Source organism: Neofelis nebulosa, chromosome X (assembly GCF_028018385.1).
Source record: "Neofelis nebulosa isolate mNeoNeb1 chromosome X, mNeoNeb1.pri, whole genome shotgun sequence".
Taxonomy (NCBI): Eukaryota; Metazoa; Chordata; class Mammalia; order Carnivora; family Felidae; genus Neofelis; species Neofelis nebulosa.
Window position 1 is genome coordinate 111,225,365 of NC_080800.1, and position 14,872 is coordinate 111,240,236.

Sequence of the window (14,872 nt, forward strand, 5' to 3'; positions counted from 1 at the left end):
GAAATTTTCCTACTCATAATAAAGGCAACGCTTTTCCCCTGGCCGCTAAGAAATAAAAGTTCAGTCCCCTGGAGTCCTCCTTCCCCTTGCATTTACACCTAATCAGTTGTCAGATCCTGCACAGACAACTCCTGCAGATCTTGTGTCGCTCCTTTCCATTTCATTCAACACCTTGCTTTTTGCAGGTTAATCCGAGAGGTGGGTAAGTGTATTAAGATTTATAGAGGACACTGTGATTGAACACACGTGGTATAACCCATCCGATGACCGAAGTACCCGAAGGGTGCTCCGGAAGGCATCCCAAACCAGGAAGCTCAAAAGGAGAAGGGGATGGAGGGAAGGACAACGTAAGGATCCACAAAGAGAAGTGAACCAACGTGGCCCCTTCAGCGAAATAGGCATTTTAGTGCAGCCAGAGCAAAACGTATCTGTCAGGGAGTAGGGAGAGAGGAATCAAGACAGAGTTGATAAGAATTTTCACATCTTAGAAAAGAGCAAAGTCAAGTGTACAGAGGCAAATTCATTTTCCCTTCTTTGCTATACTACTGATATCGGGAGCATGGCTGTGTAACAAGCAGAAACATTTCTCATCTACAGGGCGAAATGAAGCCGTTCTATTTTCCAGTATCCTCGGGGAAGAAGGTGAGGTGAATCAAACCTCCAGACAGCTAACATTTCCCCCTTTTAAGTATTTCTAGCCACTTCAGCTGGAAATCTTCCTTAAAAGTGTATTTTATTTCTCCTTTCTTAAACAGATTTTACCAACCAGAATGGCCTTGACCTATCTCTATTCTAATCCCAGCTCTGCCACTTAGCAATTGTGTGATTCTGAGCAAGTCATTTCTATCAGCTGAGTCTTAGCTGCTGCCTCTTTGAACTGGTAAGGACATCTTTGGCCCTGCCTACTTCGCAGGGGGTGGCTATGAGGATTAGAAATGTGAAAGGACTCGGTAACATGTAGAATACCATGAAGGCACAGGGTATGGTACACTACAATTTGAAAAAAGGTTAGTGACCCAGGTATCCTTAAGAACATCAAGTATTTTACAGTTCAGTGCCAGTGAGACCCTCAGGGACCATTAACAGGTTCTTAGCCCTTATGCTAAGCCACAGACTGCGTTGTTAAAAACCGGTCTGCTTTTCAGTTTTCCCCTCTCCTCCTCTGCTAGCAGCTATTAGTATACCTTAAGCCCGAATGCACCTCTTTTGATTTGCTGCTTCTCACACACTACTGAGTTGGAAGCTTATTATGATTGTGCATAATTTTAGATGATTTGGAGGTCAGAGGCTCTCCTGTAAACAAACTGATGAACCTTTGTGCACAGACTATGGAAATCTAGTGCGGCCATTCAGAGGTCTGTTTGCTTACATCTCAGATGTCTTTCAGAGTGATGCAGCTACTGGCTAAGTGGGCTCCACATGTGAAGTGCTACTATATTAAAAACCTCATCATAATCTCTCCCAATGCATCCAACTAATAGGGTGACCCCTGACAGCTCAGGATATTTAGAACAGTCACAATTAGCAACTCTACCGAGAATATAAATACACGCATTTTAAAGGAGATTTCACTTTGAATACATAGCACTGTCCAACAGGTAAGTGTCAGAAATACTCGGCTAATGTCTAAACAATTTTTTGCTTCCTGGGATAAATAAAGAACATTTTTCTCAGCTATATTTAGAAGTTAATCCTGACTTCCCTCATAACCATCATGCAAGCAGTGACAAAAAAAAAACAACGAACAATTTTTAAAAACACAAAGTCCCACAGCCAAGAAAAAAGTCTTAAGCAGATCTCTGTTTTGCACCAAAAGCTGACAAGGGCCACAGCATGAGCGAGATAGGTAAAATTATTTTTTTTCTTTAGTGAATGATGGTACATAGCACATCATCTTAAGAACGAACTACGTCTGGAAGTATTTTCCCCAATCCATACCACTAAAAATACTTACTTCTATACTTACCAGGGTATGACGGCTCATAATCGTTGTACTATTCCTCCGAGTTCTAAATGTGTAAGGTTGAAAAACCTGAGAAAGATCACTAAAAAATAAAAATAAAATGATTAATGTCTTTTCCTTTAAGACATCCTTCAACTGTATTAACGCCCACTCTCCAGTTAACAATGAATCTTCGATGGCTCCTCACTCCAAACAATGAATAAACTCCTCACCGGCCTTCCTAGTGGCTTGCTGTGGATCACAGGTCTACCCAGATACTGATCTCCTCAGTGCTTGGGGGGCAGCTAGGAGAGGTATGGGGCGGAGCTCCAGACTGGTTGCTTCCAGCTGCCTCTGGCCAGAGCCCACGCCCCCAAACCGGTTCCCACCAGACAAGAGCAGCCTCATCTGTTTACCCCAGAGCACCTAAACGTGTTGCTGCTTTCTGTGTGCGCCATGACGGTGAGAAGGGCCGGGCCCTGTTCTACAGTATGAGCCCAGTTAGCACCTCTCCCACTACTGCCCTAAATATGTTCTACCTTTGAACCCGCTGCGCAGCTAAATAAACGTACCTGGGGTTTTGTTCATGTTGTCTCTTCTGTCTCCGCCCCCCCACCACCACCACCATCGGCCCAAATCCTTCCTCTTCTTGAGCACCCATTTCCATGCAGTGCCCTCTGTGAAGCCTCTCTTCAATACACAAACCTAATGCAATCATCCCTCCTTTGAGTCCAAAGAGCACAATGGGAAATGAGATTCTTCTTGAGATACCCACTTTTTTATTAAAGAAAAGTGTGCGTGTGTCTCAAACTCCTTGGGCAGAGGTCTTTTGTTCATCTTTGCACAATCTCCCCGCACTGCCTAGCAGAGTGCCATGCCCATAATAAGAGGGCAAGAAGGATTTTCAGGACTGAACTGAATTGGGTTCCAAGGGACCGCTGAAATCACCTAATCCAGCTCTCCTAAATTTTGAATGAGAAAACTGACACTCATGACCACAATCAGGGAGAAAATTGGGATGAGGCCTAGTCTCCTCACCCCTGCTTCTGTCACATCATGCTACCTTGCAAGTATTTACTTAGATCCTGATTCAAAAAACAGTGCATTATTTCTACAACAGTCTAAATGCAGGTCAGTGGGATGGCCCCGACCCCCTAGCAACTGCTTTTGCTTACCAGATTTTAAAAGACAACCCCAAAGACCAATTTATTCCTATAGTATCAAAAATAAATGTAGAGCGGAGGACGGCATTAGGAAAGCAAGGAGCCACTCCAACCTCCCCCCAGTTTCAAAATTTAGTAAAAGAAAATAAGTAAATCCATTTCCCCCCAAAATACAGATATTGTAATCAGTTTGACAGACAAGGATTACCTGTTTCTTTGCCTTCACTGTGCTTGATTAATGATTTTGGCTAATTCTACTCCCATCCCCTTTTTTGGACTAATTCCATTTCCACAGGGTCTCACAAATTAGCTCTCTACTAAGATGAATTGTCTTACTTCTAAGAGTGAAATGTAATAGGCTCAGGAGGTCTGCCAACCTCCTTCACCATCACAAAATTCTACCTGAAAATAGACCCTCTGGTGACTTATTCACATGACAATACAAGACCCTACCACTAAAATTCAAGGGTTGATTGTTCCCATTGTTTTCTAAAACATTGTTTTCTTTAACTGATCTAAGCTACAGGACACCCCCTTTTTTTTTTTTATTCACTGGAATGCATTTCAGGCAGTTTTGGGATCTGAAAACATTAGGACAAATCCGAATCACTTAATGTGACATGAACACGCCACTTGAGTACAAGTTATTAGATAAATTGTGATTTATTAAAGTAAATGCTCTGTTAATGCCAGGGTTCCTAAACCGAGCTTAGAAATAGCAGCTCTTAGAGACAGGTGTCAAGTTGCAAGTCTAGTTCCAGGGGCTTCAGTCTGACATTCAGTGGTGTAAATTAGGCAGGGCAAGCAACCTGTTAGAAGAGCCAGAAGCTCCTTGTAGTTCCTTTCAGAGTGAGCCAACAGAGCCCCAGGTAAAGAGGGCCTCATTTTCCCCCACGCTTCCCAAAGTTTGGGGTCAAACTTTCACTCCACCTTGGGACCCAAGTCACTGTCAAGCAAACAAGCCCCCCCCCCCCCAGTTTGGAGAACCCAAATGAGCTCCAAGTCTCACTTGAGGGAAGCAAGATTGCTTGCAGGGAATAGAGGAGACCCTGAACCCCCTATTCATCGTCCCCCACCCCGCTCACCTGAGCCCGTGGATCAGGGGAGCGCTGCTGGATCTCCTCAGGGCGCCCCCATCAGATGTGTCAGGCTCAAAGTCCAGCTCCATTTTCTCCTGAGCCATGTCGGAGACTTGCAGGAAGGCACAGCGGGCAGTGCTCAGCTCCCGGTGCTTAGCTATGGACTCCCAAGACTCTCACTGCAGGACTGAGCTGCTGGGGACTGGCAGCTGGGGGCGGGGGCTAAGGGGCGGAGGCTTGGGGGCGGGGGCTGGGGCGGAGAAAAGCAGGAGAGGAGGAGGAGGAGGAGGGAAGGAGGATGAGGATGAGGAAGGGAGGCTGATAGTGAGTGAGGGGAGGAGGAAGGGGAGACGGTAGCGAGAGGAGGTGGTGGTGGAGGGTGACAGAATAAGGGGAAGACGATGGAGAAAAGAGAGGGATGCAGGGAAAAGAGCAAGAGGAAGGGAAAGGGGATAGATAGGAAAACAGAGTACAAGGAGGACAGAATCGGGAAAGGAAGATGGGGAAAGGACGAGGACGGAAGGGAAGGAGGGCAGGGTGGAGGAAAAAGAGGAGCACGAGAGAGGGAAAGGAAAAGACGAAGTATGGGGAAGAGGAGAAGGAGGCGGACAGAGGGAGAAGAGGAGGGGGAGGAAACTAGGCAGCGGCGGAACTCATGTTGCTATCTTTCGGCCGACGACCTCAAGTGGGGCCGGGCTACAGACACCGCAGCTGCCCGGGCAGTGCTAACACCACCGTAAAGCTGACAGTCGGGCAGGGCCTGGCCGGGCGGCCTCGACGGCTCCAGCTCCCCATGCTCGGGGACCCGGTCCAGCCCCCCATGCTCTGGGACCCGGTCCTAGGGGCTCCTCAGCCCTGCGAGGGGTGCTTATCCCCTCCCTACCCCCCCTCCCCTCCTGGAGGACAGGTGGGGGGTTCGGCCCCTCAGCCGCCGCCGCGGTGCCTCCTCTTCCTCTCTTGGGTTCTGATGGCCCGGGGGGAACCCCTTGGGGCCAAGACCAAAATCTACAACCTGCCGCCTCTTCCGCCTCCCACGCTTCAGAAGCGGGAACCTCCACGGGGCCAAGTCTTCCGCGTCCGGGCACCTATCGGGTCCTGCGCACGCGCCCGGCGGCAGCGCCAATGAGCCCGCGGGCACGGAGCATGCGTGAGAGCCCCGCCCCGCAAACCTCCTCCAAAGTGGGAGGAGCGTTTCCAGGGGGCCCGGCGCCTTCCTCTATGGCATTGGCCCGGGGACCCTGGCGCCCGATTTTGAAAAGAACCAATAGTTTGGAGACACTGGAGCATCATCTTTCAGGTGGAGTTTGGGCCAATATTCGAGGGAAATGGAAACTTGTGGTTTTCACGTTTTTTCGCTCCCCGTTTGTTTGCTCTGACCTCTGTGATCCCTGCTCGTTTCTTAAATCCCTTGATTTTGTTGGCCTTTGGAGGGGCTGATTTCTTTTTCAGATCATCCATTTGGTTGCACTAGACAAAACGGAAGTGAAAAAATAATGAAAGTTCATATGGCGAGTGGCAAGGAGTCATCTCCATTTTGCAAGGCTTCAACGATGTTAAGAAAAGTCCTGAAGAACAAGTAGCAGACCCAGAATTTTTTTTTTCTTTCTAGGATTTATGGAGACCCTAACAATAGCCATTCGGCACGTGTAAGGCCTGGAATTATTTTATTTAACAAACACCTACATAGCAGTTACTGTGCTAGGTCCAATTCTAAGAGCTTTAGAAATATTAACTCATGTAATCCTCACTACTTGAATGACCCTAGGATAAAGATGGCATTGTATTGTGTTAATCATACGTACAAAGAAATATAGGAAATTTGCTAGTTAGGAAATTGGTTTCAAAATTTAGCAAAACTTTTACCTGACTCTTCAATTTAGTTATCCCATATTAAACCTGCCAAGCTCAATCATTTTATTCCTCAATGTTAATATTTGCTCCTTGTAATACAGAGTTTCTAAAGCTCTTTTGGAAAGTTTCCTTTAGATTGCCTACATCTTCCTGCCAACTGGATTAGAAACTGTTTTTGATCAATTTATTTATCTCTTTTTATCTCAAGGTCATAGCAACTCCATCATCTGCTCAAAAAAAAAAAAAGTACATTCTCGGGTTCACAAAAGCTACTGAACAGTCATTTGCTGACCACATGCAGAGTCCCTAACTCTGAGGAGTCCAACAATTTAGTAGAATTGCTAACGTTCAGAAGCTTAACGATTAGGAGAAACTTAAGGACATGTGAGGATATGGATGCTACCTTGGCCATCATTTCAAGGTTCAATTCACATATTCCTGCCTACCTAGTTTCTTTCACTTCATGGAAATCTTTTGGGAGATTTGGGGTGTTTGTAACCTGTGGCCTTGGACTCAACTTTTCTCTGACTTACCCTTATGATAACTAAGGGTTAAGCAGTTGCTTAAAAGTTGCCATAACAACTGGTAAACTAGACAACTGATTATCACATATTTGTGGGTCACCTTTTATAATGAAGAGGCCTGGTACAGATGGCAGCAGACTGGGACACTCAAAGACAGGAGTAGCATAAGTGGCAAGGTATAGATCTAAGCAAAATGGCAATCTGAGATCATGGCATATTGCTATGGAACAGCAGGAGCTGATCATGAAACACAGCTAGGTTGGTATAATCATGTATAAAAATGGGAATAAGTAAAAATAATTTCTTCAAATATTGTGTTTGCCACTATAGTATACAGAATTGTTTTTGTACTACTCATTCCTTTTGACATTCTAACTTATGCATGTACTATGGGTTCCTGGCATTTAGCTACACTTTAGTTAGAGAGTTCCTCCTCTTTGGTAATAGCTGAAAACTTCCTGCCATCTTGGGTACGTATTTGTTTCATATTACTACCCCTTTTCTTGCAAGTCTCTTGGTTGCTCTTTCCTTGTCATGTTATAATCTATTGTCTTAGTGTTATTGTACTTCGATTTTTAAAAATTAGATATCTGTAATCCTTAGGCATGATGATACTGTCTGTTCATTCAAAATATATCTATTAAACTTTATTACTTGCCACGAATATCAACAAACTCTTTGAAAAGTAAAATGAGCAGCAGAGTGGGAGTAAGATCCAGTTCTTTTCTCATGTACTCCCTCTCTATTTTTCTGCTATTCAATTTGGCTTTGACCCCATTCTGTATTTAACCACGGCCTTTGACATCCACCCTGACTTACTCAGCTTTAACTACCATCTTTCGTAAATTTTCCAGGTACCCTGGGAACTTTAACAGTGGCTTTCAGGAGACCTTGGTACCAGCTCAGATTCTACTGCTACCTAATTATGTGCCATTAATCTCTCTGGAATTTTATCGACTGTAAAATAGAAGTTACCTGCCTTCTTTACAAGATGGCTGTGAATGGCAGGTTATTTAAACTTGCATTTATTCATAAAATAATTTAAAAAGATTTATCAAGTGTTTATGAGTACAGAAATAGTATCCAGAGAAATATCCAGACGCACCTCATCTGTCTTTTCACTTAAATAGAACGGCAGAGGACTCTTGGCTTTGCCACTTAGCAGTTGTCACTTGAGTAACTCCTCTGGGCTTCAGTTTCCTCCTTTGAAAAATGGGCATTGTGATAGTGCCTACCTCACAGAATTACTGTAAGCATTAAATGCAATCACATATTTAAAGTGCTTATGGGGTGCCTGGGTGGCTCAGTCAGTTAAGGCTCCAACTCTTGATTTTGCCCAGATCATGATCTCACAGTTCATGGGATTGAGCCCTGCGTTTGTCAGCACAGAGCCTGCTTGGGATTCTCTCTCCCTCTGTCTCTGCTCCTCCCCCACATGCACATGCTTGCACTCTCTCTCTCAGAATGGATAAAAAGATTTTTAATAAGTGCTTAGGACAGTACCTGGCATATAATTAAGTGCGTAAAAAAATGGTAGCTATTGTTAACCTGTCTTACGTCAGGAGACTCCAAATCATCCTCATGTCTGGTAATATAATTAAGTTTTTCTTATTCTGTTCTCAGAATGAATGAAGAATGATTATGATCGTTCATGTCATTAACTTGTCATGAACTGTTTCAAGATAATCCCATTACATTCACCAGTAATTAGCTGAGCAGGGTTCATGATTGAACCAATTGAGACAAGTATATGAAGACATTTTTTAAACTCTGAAGTGCTATACCATGTAGTGACTATTTTAATTAATAACTATCATTTCAGTAGTTTCACTTGCCTTCTCTGCCAGTTCTCTATACGGTTCTTAAAAGGTATGGTTTTACAAAATTATTAGCATGGAGTTACGATTTCAGTATTCCGTGGCTCATTAAACTGGTGCTGAAAAATTCTAAAAGAGCGCTTCTTAAAATGTTTGAGCCATGACAGCGTTATTAAATGGAAACACTGATTTGGATGAATATTAAATTCTGAGACATTTGTTCTGAGCAAACAAGCTTCTCTACTTTAACTCAAATCATTTTCTTAGATGTATAGCTTTGAGAAGATAAATGGTATTTAGTGTAAAAATATACACTTATGATTACGGTAAAAAACAAAAACAATGAAACCACATGGAAAACAGTGATTTGTCTGCACAGTTGATTCAATTGGATTAGCGCCCTACCAGGACACTTTGGCCCCCTCCCTGTTTTTATATTATTTTTGCTTCCCTTCCCTTATGTTCTCTTATGTTTTGCCTACCAGGACACTTTGGGAGCAGGTGGCAGGTCTTGGGTTGTTCCCTCCCCCCCCCCCCCAGACGTATTGCATTATTTTAAAACTACAAATGTGTAGTGTTGGCTATAACAGGACAGAGGTAACAAGCTTGTAGGTCTCAATTATAAGGGGATAATTGGCTAATCAAATCTGAGAAAACAATATTATATTAGACACAGCAGAAAAGACGGCGCTCCCGTACCCCTTACTCCTCCCCACCCTTTCTTTCCTAAATAACGGTCAGCGAAACCATCCCGCGGTTCACATGGGAGCGGAGGAACAACCACGGTGAATCGCCCCTAGGAAGAGAGAAGAGAGAACCCGGCTAAGGGTAAAAAAGGCGGCTCTGACTGCGCGTGCGCCCCCCCCGCCCCCGCAAGGCTGGCGAAAGCGCCCTCATTAACCTTCATTGCTTGCGTAATAAGTGTGCGTCGGCGGGCCGCGCGTCCGGCGCATGTGCGGAGGGGCGGCACCCAACTGATTCTCGGAGGCGACAGGTTGTAGTTTTTGCTTGGGCCGGAAAGGGTCCCCTGGGGTTTCCTTGGCCGAGGGAAATAAGGGCGAAAAATTGTGGAGGTGACTAAGATAAATTCCCCACTTTCATTATAGACTTGGAGGTGGAGTATCTTCTCAGCGTTAGGGACCCGGAGCTTGTGGGGGGTCCGAGGGTCCGAGCCAGTCTTGCCACGCTTTGTGCCCACTGGTATTAGGGATGGTAGGGCTGCAAAGGTGAGCACTCGTCTAAAGGTGGTGCTTCCTCTCTTTTTCCCCTTTTCCTCCCTCCCTGCTCTCCTCAACCAGTTGACTTGTCCTTATGTGAAGCCAGAAAACCTTGCGAAGTTCGGACCAAGCAGTAGCTTCTTCCTCGACGTGGACATGGCACAAGAGAAAATGGACCTAGACTCGGAGCTGCTGCCGAGTTCAGCCACAACAGACGACTCGCTGAAACGATCCAACAGCGCCCCTTTGATCAGTGGGCTTGGGTGAGCAGGCTTGAGATAGCAGGGGGTGGGTGGCAGGAGTTGGGGACAGTGACTTACGATAGCATTCCCATCCCTTTCTTCATCGAGCTTCTGCAGCTATCTCCCGTGTTCCTGTTGTCTGGAGATCTCACACTCAGCCTTGGGGAGGAGTGGGTTGGGCTGGCCGAAGGGAGAGCGCACACCTACCCTGAGGTTGACACACGTGAACCTGAACGTGCTCTTCTGACAGTCCACAGGGACCCAAAAGCAGCAACCTATTGGTGTGGAGCAGGACTTTTTCTAACTTCACCCCATCTCTTACCCACTCCTTTGAAGAAACTGAGTGTTCCCCACCCTTTGCCTCCAGATCTTCTGTAATGACTAATTTTTTGTCATTCTCTCAGCTGCTTTGTCACCTCTGACCTTCACCTCCAGCCATCATAAAAGGTTGCCAAGCAACTAAGCTTGGACCTTTTTTTACACCTAGTTTTTATTTGAACAAAAAGTTTAGGTACCAGAGAAACTTGATCTCCTAAATGTTGCATCCTCAATGGCCGGTACTGCCCCCAACTTCGTTCTTGGGGGGAGGGTGGTGAAAAACATCTTGCCTTTTTATGTACAAACCACAGCTATACATACAAAAATTTTGTGTGAATTTTCAAGAGGGAGTAATTGGAGGGAAAATGTAAAAAAAAAAAAAAAAAGGGGGCTCCTTAGAGGGGCGCCCGAGTGGCTCAGTCGGTTAAGCATCTGAATCTTGATTTCGTCTCAGGTCATGATCTCATGGAGCCTGCTTAAGATTCTCTCTCTCCCTTTCCCTCTGCCCCTACCCTCTCTAAAAAAAGGGGGAGGGAAGACACCTTTGAGGACTGATAATGGAAAACATAAGATTTAGAAACACTGTCCTGATGGTTAACTGTTTTTCCTGCACATATCCAATATCTGGCATGGCACAAGCTTATAATTTCTTAAAATAGGGTTTGAAAGTGAGATCTTGGATCTCACATCATAGTATCATAAAGTTTTATCAGTATTGTAAAAATGTTTGAAAAATTCATTCACTTCCTGTGTTAGTAACTTTGTTCCTCGTTTTTGCTAGCATCATACTAATTGATAGGTATAAATCACAACAGTTAGAAGTGAACTCAGAGACCAGATATACCCTCCTTATTTAATGTATGAGGAAACCGAGGCCCATAAGTCTCTAAAATGACGTAGTAGGGCCAGTACTAGGAACCTGTGTCTCCTGACTCCTAAGCTAGTGTTTTGTCCACTACTAATCAACTTCTAAGCTCATTAACTAACCAAATACAGCTTTCTGGTCATTTGAGGCAAAGGAGAATATACTGTTCCAAAAGGAAATGCAAACTAAGATTAATCAAAAAAATAATGCATTATCTTTTTTAATAGGCAGATAGAAAAATAAAGGGGAGGCAGCTGTGCATGTTGAGCTGAAAACGAGAACATTCTATAAATTCAGGATAGACCCTAATCCTATTGTATGAAAAAATGAATTGCTATGGACCCACTCTGCTAGAAGAAAGCACTTGAGGAGAATGTTGGTTTTATTGGAAGCCTTTATGAAATGAAAAACAAGTTGCAAGCAGTCCTAGAAACAAGGAGAGTGATCGCAGTTATCCTTTCATGCTTTGTTTTGTTCTGCGAAGGATTTAAAGTTTTTATTTTTATCATATTAGAGCATGCTTACAGTGTCAAATTCTGTAGCTTAAGCTCCTGATGCATGAAGCAAAATTGGTACAGAAAGGTGAGAATCAGTTTACCTATTTATCTACGAGGAGTTAAAGATAAAGAAACCACAAGGTGGACCAAGTCCAGGGACTCTCATGTGTCATAAAGAAGTAACCCGAAGATGATATGTGACATGCCTGATGTCAGGGAACTTGGCCAAATGATCTCCTGAGGGCAGATTTTGTGCTGTTACGGCCAGTTTAGAGCATGGTCAGGAAAGTGACACGGCAGGGAAAACAATTTGGAGTAGAATTACACTAGAATTCAAGTTCACCTCCATTCTGTTTGGTTGTATATGTACACTGCTCACTTCCCTCGCTTTCTCACTAAATTGAGCCTCTAATACTTGTTGTCTTGCCTCTTTCACTGCTCATTAAATATTGTTGCACTTCTTTCAAGTAATTTTCCAATTTTGCTTGATGCTTCCTGTGTATGAACACAATCTCTTGCACCAGTATTCGCAGAATTTGTTCCTTAAATATTAACTCTTTAATATAAGAATTACTGGTTTTTTTTCAAAAAAGTTCCTGCACTGTTTTGTGTACATCTCGTATTAATAAAAATACTGATGTCAGGGGCGCCTGGGTGGCTCAGTAAAAATACTGAGCCTGGGTGGCTCAGTCGGTTGGATGTCCGACTTTGGCTCAGGTCATGATCTAACCGTCCATGAGTTCGAACCCAGTGTCAGGCTCTGTGCTGACAGCTCAGAGCCTGGAGCCTGCTTCCCAGTCTGTGTCTCCTTCTCTCTCTGCCCCTCCCCTGCTTGCTCTCTCTGTCTCAAAAATGAATAAAAACATTAAAAAAATTTTTTAAAAATCAAAAATACTGTTGTCAAAACTTTTGAACCTCTTGGTTCTTTATACCCTTTAGCCATCTACTTGTCTGACTTCACTACTGGTGTCAATAACCTTATTTAAAGGTAGTTTTTTTTTCCTTTTACTTCTCTGGCCCTTTGAGTATTAGTAAGTTCTGGGATTTCTGCCAGTGCCTTCCCCCTGTAAATACCTCTAGTCTGGCCCTGCATTTAAACTGTTTGAAAGTCAAACTACTACCTGTGGGCCAAATCCAGCCTGCCATTTGGTTTTGTAAATAAAGTTTTATTGGAACATAGCCATGCCCATTTGCCTACTTGTTGCCCATGGCCACTTTCCTACTACAATGACAGAGTAGCTGCCACAGAGATTGTATGTCCCACAAAGCCCAAAATATTTACTGTCTGGCCCTTTGCAGAAGAAATTTGCCAACTATCTGGCTTATTAAATTCGTACAAACCTGGAAAGACAATAGTGGCTGTAGTGAATGATTGCTTTGGGGATATAACTAGCATAAACATCCTGTAGCTTAGATATTTAGACAGAGCTGCTTATTGCTCATCTGATGTGGTGCATTGAACCTGTATCCAGTTATAGTGTCTTTACTTTAAGTTGTAGCACTTAACTCAGTTGTAGGTATCACCTAGGATTTTATGAATTCATGTTGAGTGACTCCTACCTATTGAAATCTATGCTTCCTCAATGATTTCTTTCAGTTATAGTCTTATTAAAATTGAGTGACAAAAATTTAGGGGAGAATATAATTGCCAGCCTTAAGAATTACCCTCACATACAAGAGTGCAAATATGTAACCCATTAGTGTCCCTCCAGCTTTCTTGTGACTGCTAGAATATTTTCCTGTTCTCATAGAGAAAAATGATTGGAAAAGGAAGTAAACATTAGACCCATACCACATATCCCCTCATAAAATATTGAGTTACTACCTGTTATATACAAATTACTATGCTGCAAAGATGTATTACGACTCAGTAAGCTTTTAATTTAATAGGGAAAATAAATAATCAAAGGATTTAAATATATGATAGACTAAGATCTGTGCTTAGGGAGGGAAAGAAAGTGCTAGGGAGATGCAAAGAAGGGAGTGAGAAATGACAGTAGGATTGAGGGATAAGGAAAATGTTCTTGGAGACGAGGCATATGAGATGGATTCTGATGGATCGATAGGATACAGATGGGAAGAGGGGAGCTGGAGAGCTGGGACAGCATTCCAAGAATATGCTGAGCCTCGAGCCTGCTTAAGATTCATTCTCTCTCTCTCTCTCTCTCTCTCTCTCTCTCTCTCTCTCTTTCTCTCTCAGTCTTCCTTTCTCCCTCTCTCCTTCTCTCCTCCATCCCTCTGCCCTTTGCACCTCTCCCCCACTCTCACGCAGGCTCAAAAAAAAATGTCCTCTTGTAAGTGAAGTGATGGTGTTGGTAAATGGTGGGATTAAAAAAAATTTTTTTTAATGTTTATTCATTTTTGAGAGACAGAGCATGAAGCGGGGAGGGGCAGAGAGAGAGGGAGACACGGAATCCGAAGCAGGCTCCAGGCTCCAAGCTGTCAGCACTGAGCGCAACTCGGGGCTTGAACTCACGAGCTGGGAGATCATGACCTGAACCGAAGTCAGACGCTTAACCTGCTGAGCCACCCAGGCGCCCCTGGGATTTTTTTTTTTTTTTTTTGATGACTTTACTTCACAACAGAAAGTTGGTAGCAACTGTACGTTTGTGCCAAGATTTTGTTTTGAAATCTTACTAGTTCATCACATCCAAAAGTCTAGAGCTAAAGTGTGGAGGGCTTTGAATGTTATAGTAATGAATGTAATTAAATTCAGCCCACGGTAATGAAGAGAATTACTGAATATTGTGAGCAGGAGAGCAAGCTGTCCTTCAGGAAGGTGACCTGGTAGTCTGTTAGGTAGATTGTGTCAGGGGCAAAATTGAGATGAAGTGACAAATGAGACTATTGCAAAGTCCGCAGGAAAGTAAAAAGGCTTTGAATTGGTTTTTGGCAGGGAGCCTAAAAAGAATAAGATGGCCCTATGAGCAGCTACAGAGGCAAAACCTGAAAGACTTGGCACCTGAGTGGATATGGCAAAAATGAAGGAAATGTTACCAATGACTTTTATCCTCCTTGGGGAAACCTGGGTGAAAGGTACACGGGAACCCTCTGTAGTCTAGCAACTTATTGTGAGTCTTCAACTGCTTCAAAATAAAAAGTTTTAAAAAAAGACATAAAGGGGCACCTGGGTGGCTCCGTCAGTTGAGCGTCCGACTTCGGCTCAGGTCATGATCTCACAGTCCGGGAGTTCGGGCCCCGCGTCGGGCTCTGTGCTGACAGCTCAGAGCCTGGAGCCTGCTTCGGATTCTGTGTCTCTCTCTCTCTGCCCCTCCCTTGCTCATGCTCTGTCCCTCTCTGTCTCAAAAATAAATAAAAACATTTTTAAAAGTTAAAAAAAAAAGACATAAAAAGGAG

The 14,872-nt window shown here is 43.8% G+C and overlaps 2 protein-coding genes across 20 annotated transcripts in view; one reads left to right on the plus strand and one right to left on the minus strand.

Annotated features, from left to right (window-relative positions):
* Positions 1-5,292, minus strand: part of LOC131503223 (PABIR family member 2) — a 204,211-nt gene extending 198,919 nt beyond the window's left edge. For 3 of the 7 annotated variants that reach the window (XM_058714819.1, XM_058714818.1, XM_058714815.1), the window contains exons 1-2: positions 4,191-5,290; positions 1,967-2,045 (exon numbers count right to left, since the gene is read on the minus strand). In XM_058714819.1, coding sequence (XP_058570802.1) covers positions 1,967-2,045; positions 4,191-4,288 — 177 coding nt within the window. In that variant the 5' untranslated portion in view covers positions 4,289-5,290. Of the gene's footprint in view, positions 1-1,966; positions 2,046-4,190 lie in introns of all 7 variants that reach the window. The other 4 variants (XM_058714817.1, XM_058714813.1, XM_058714814.1 and 1 more) reach the window with 3 other exon arrangements.
* Positions 5,293-9,303: 4,011 nt separating this feature from the next.
* Positions 9,304-14,872, plus strand: part of LOC131502876 (P2R1A-PPP2R2A-interacting phosphatase regulator 1-like) — a 110,064-nt gene continuing 104,495 nt past the window's right edge. For 11 of the 13 annotated variants that reach the window (XR_009257228.1, XM_058714013.1, XM_058714015.1 and 8 more), the window contains exons 1-2: positions 9,304-9,370; positions 9,675-9,856. Coding sequence is in view for 12 of the 13 variants with exons in the window: in XM_058714013.1 (XP_058569996.1) it covers positions 9,750-9,856 (107 nt within the window). In the remaining variant the exon portion in view is untranslated. Of the gene's footprint in view, positions 9,491-9,674; positions 9,857-14,872 lie in introns of all 13 variants that reach the window. The other 2 variants (XM_058714006.1, XM_058714005.1) reach the window with 2 other exon arrangements.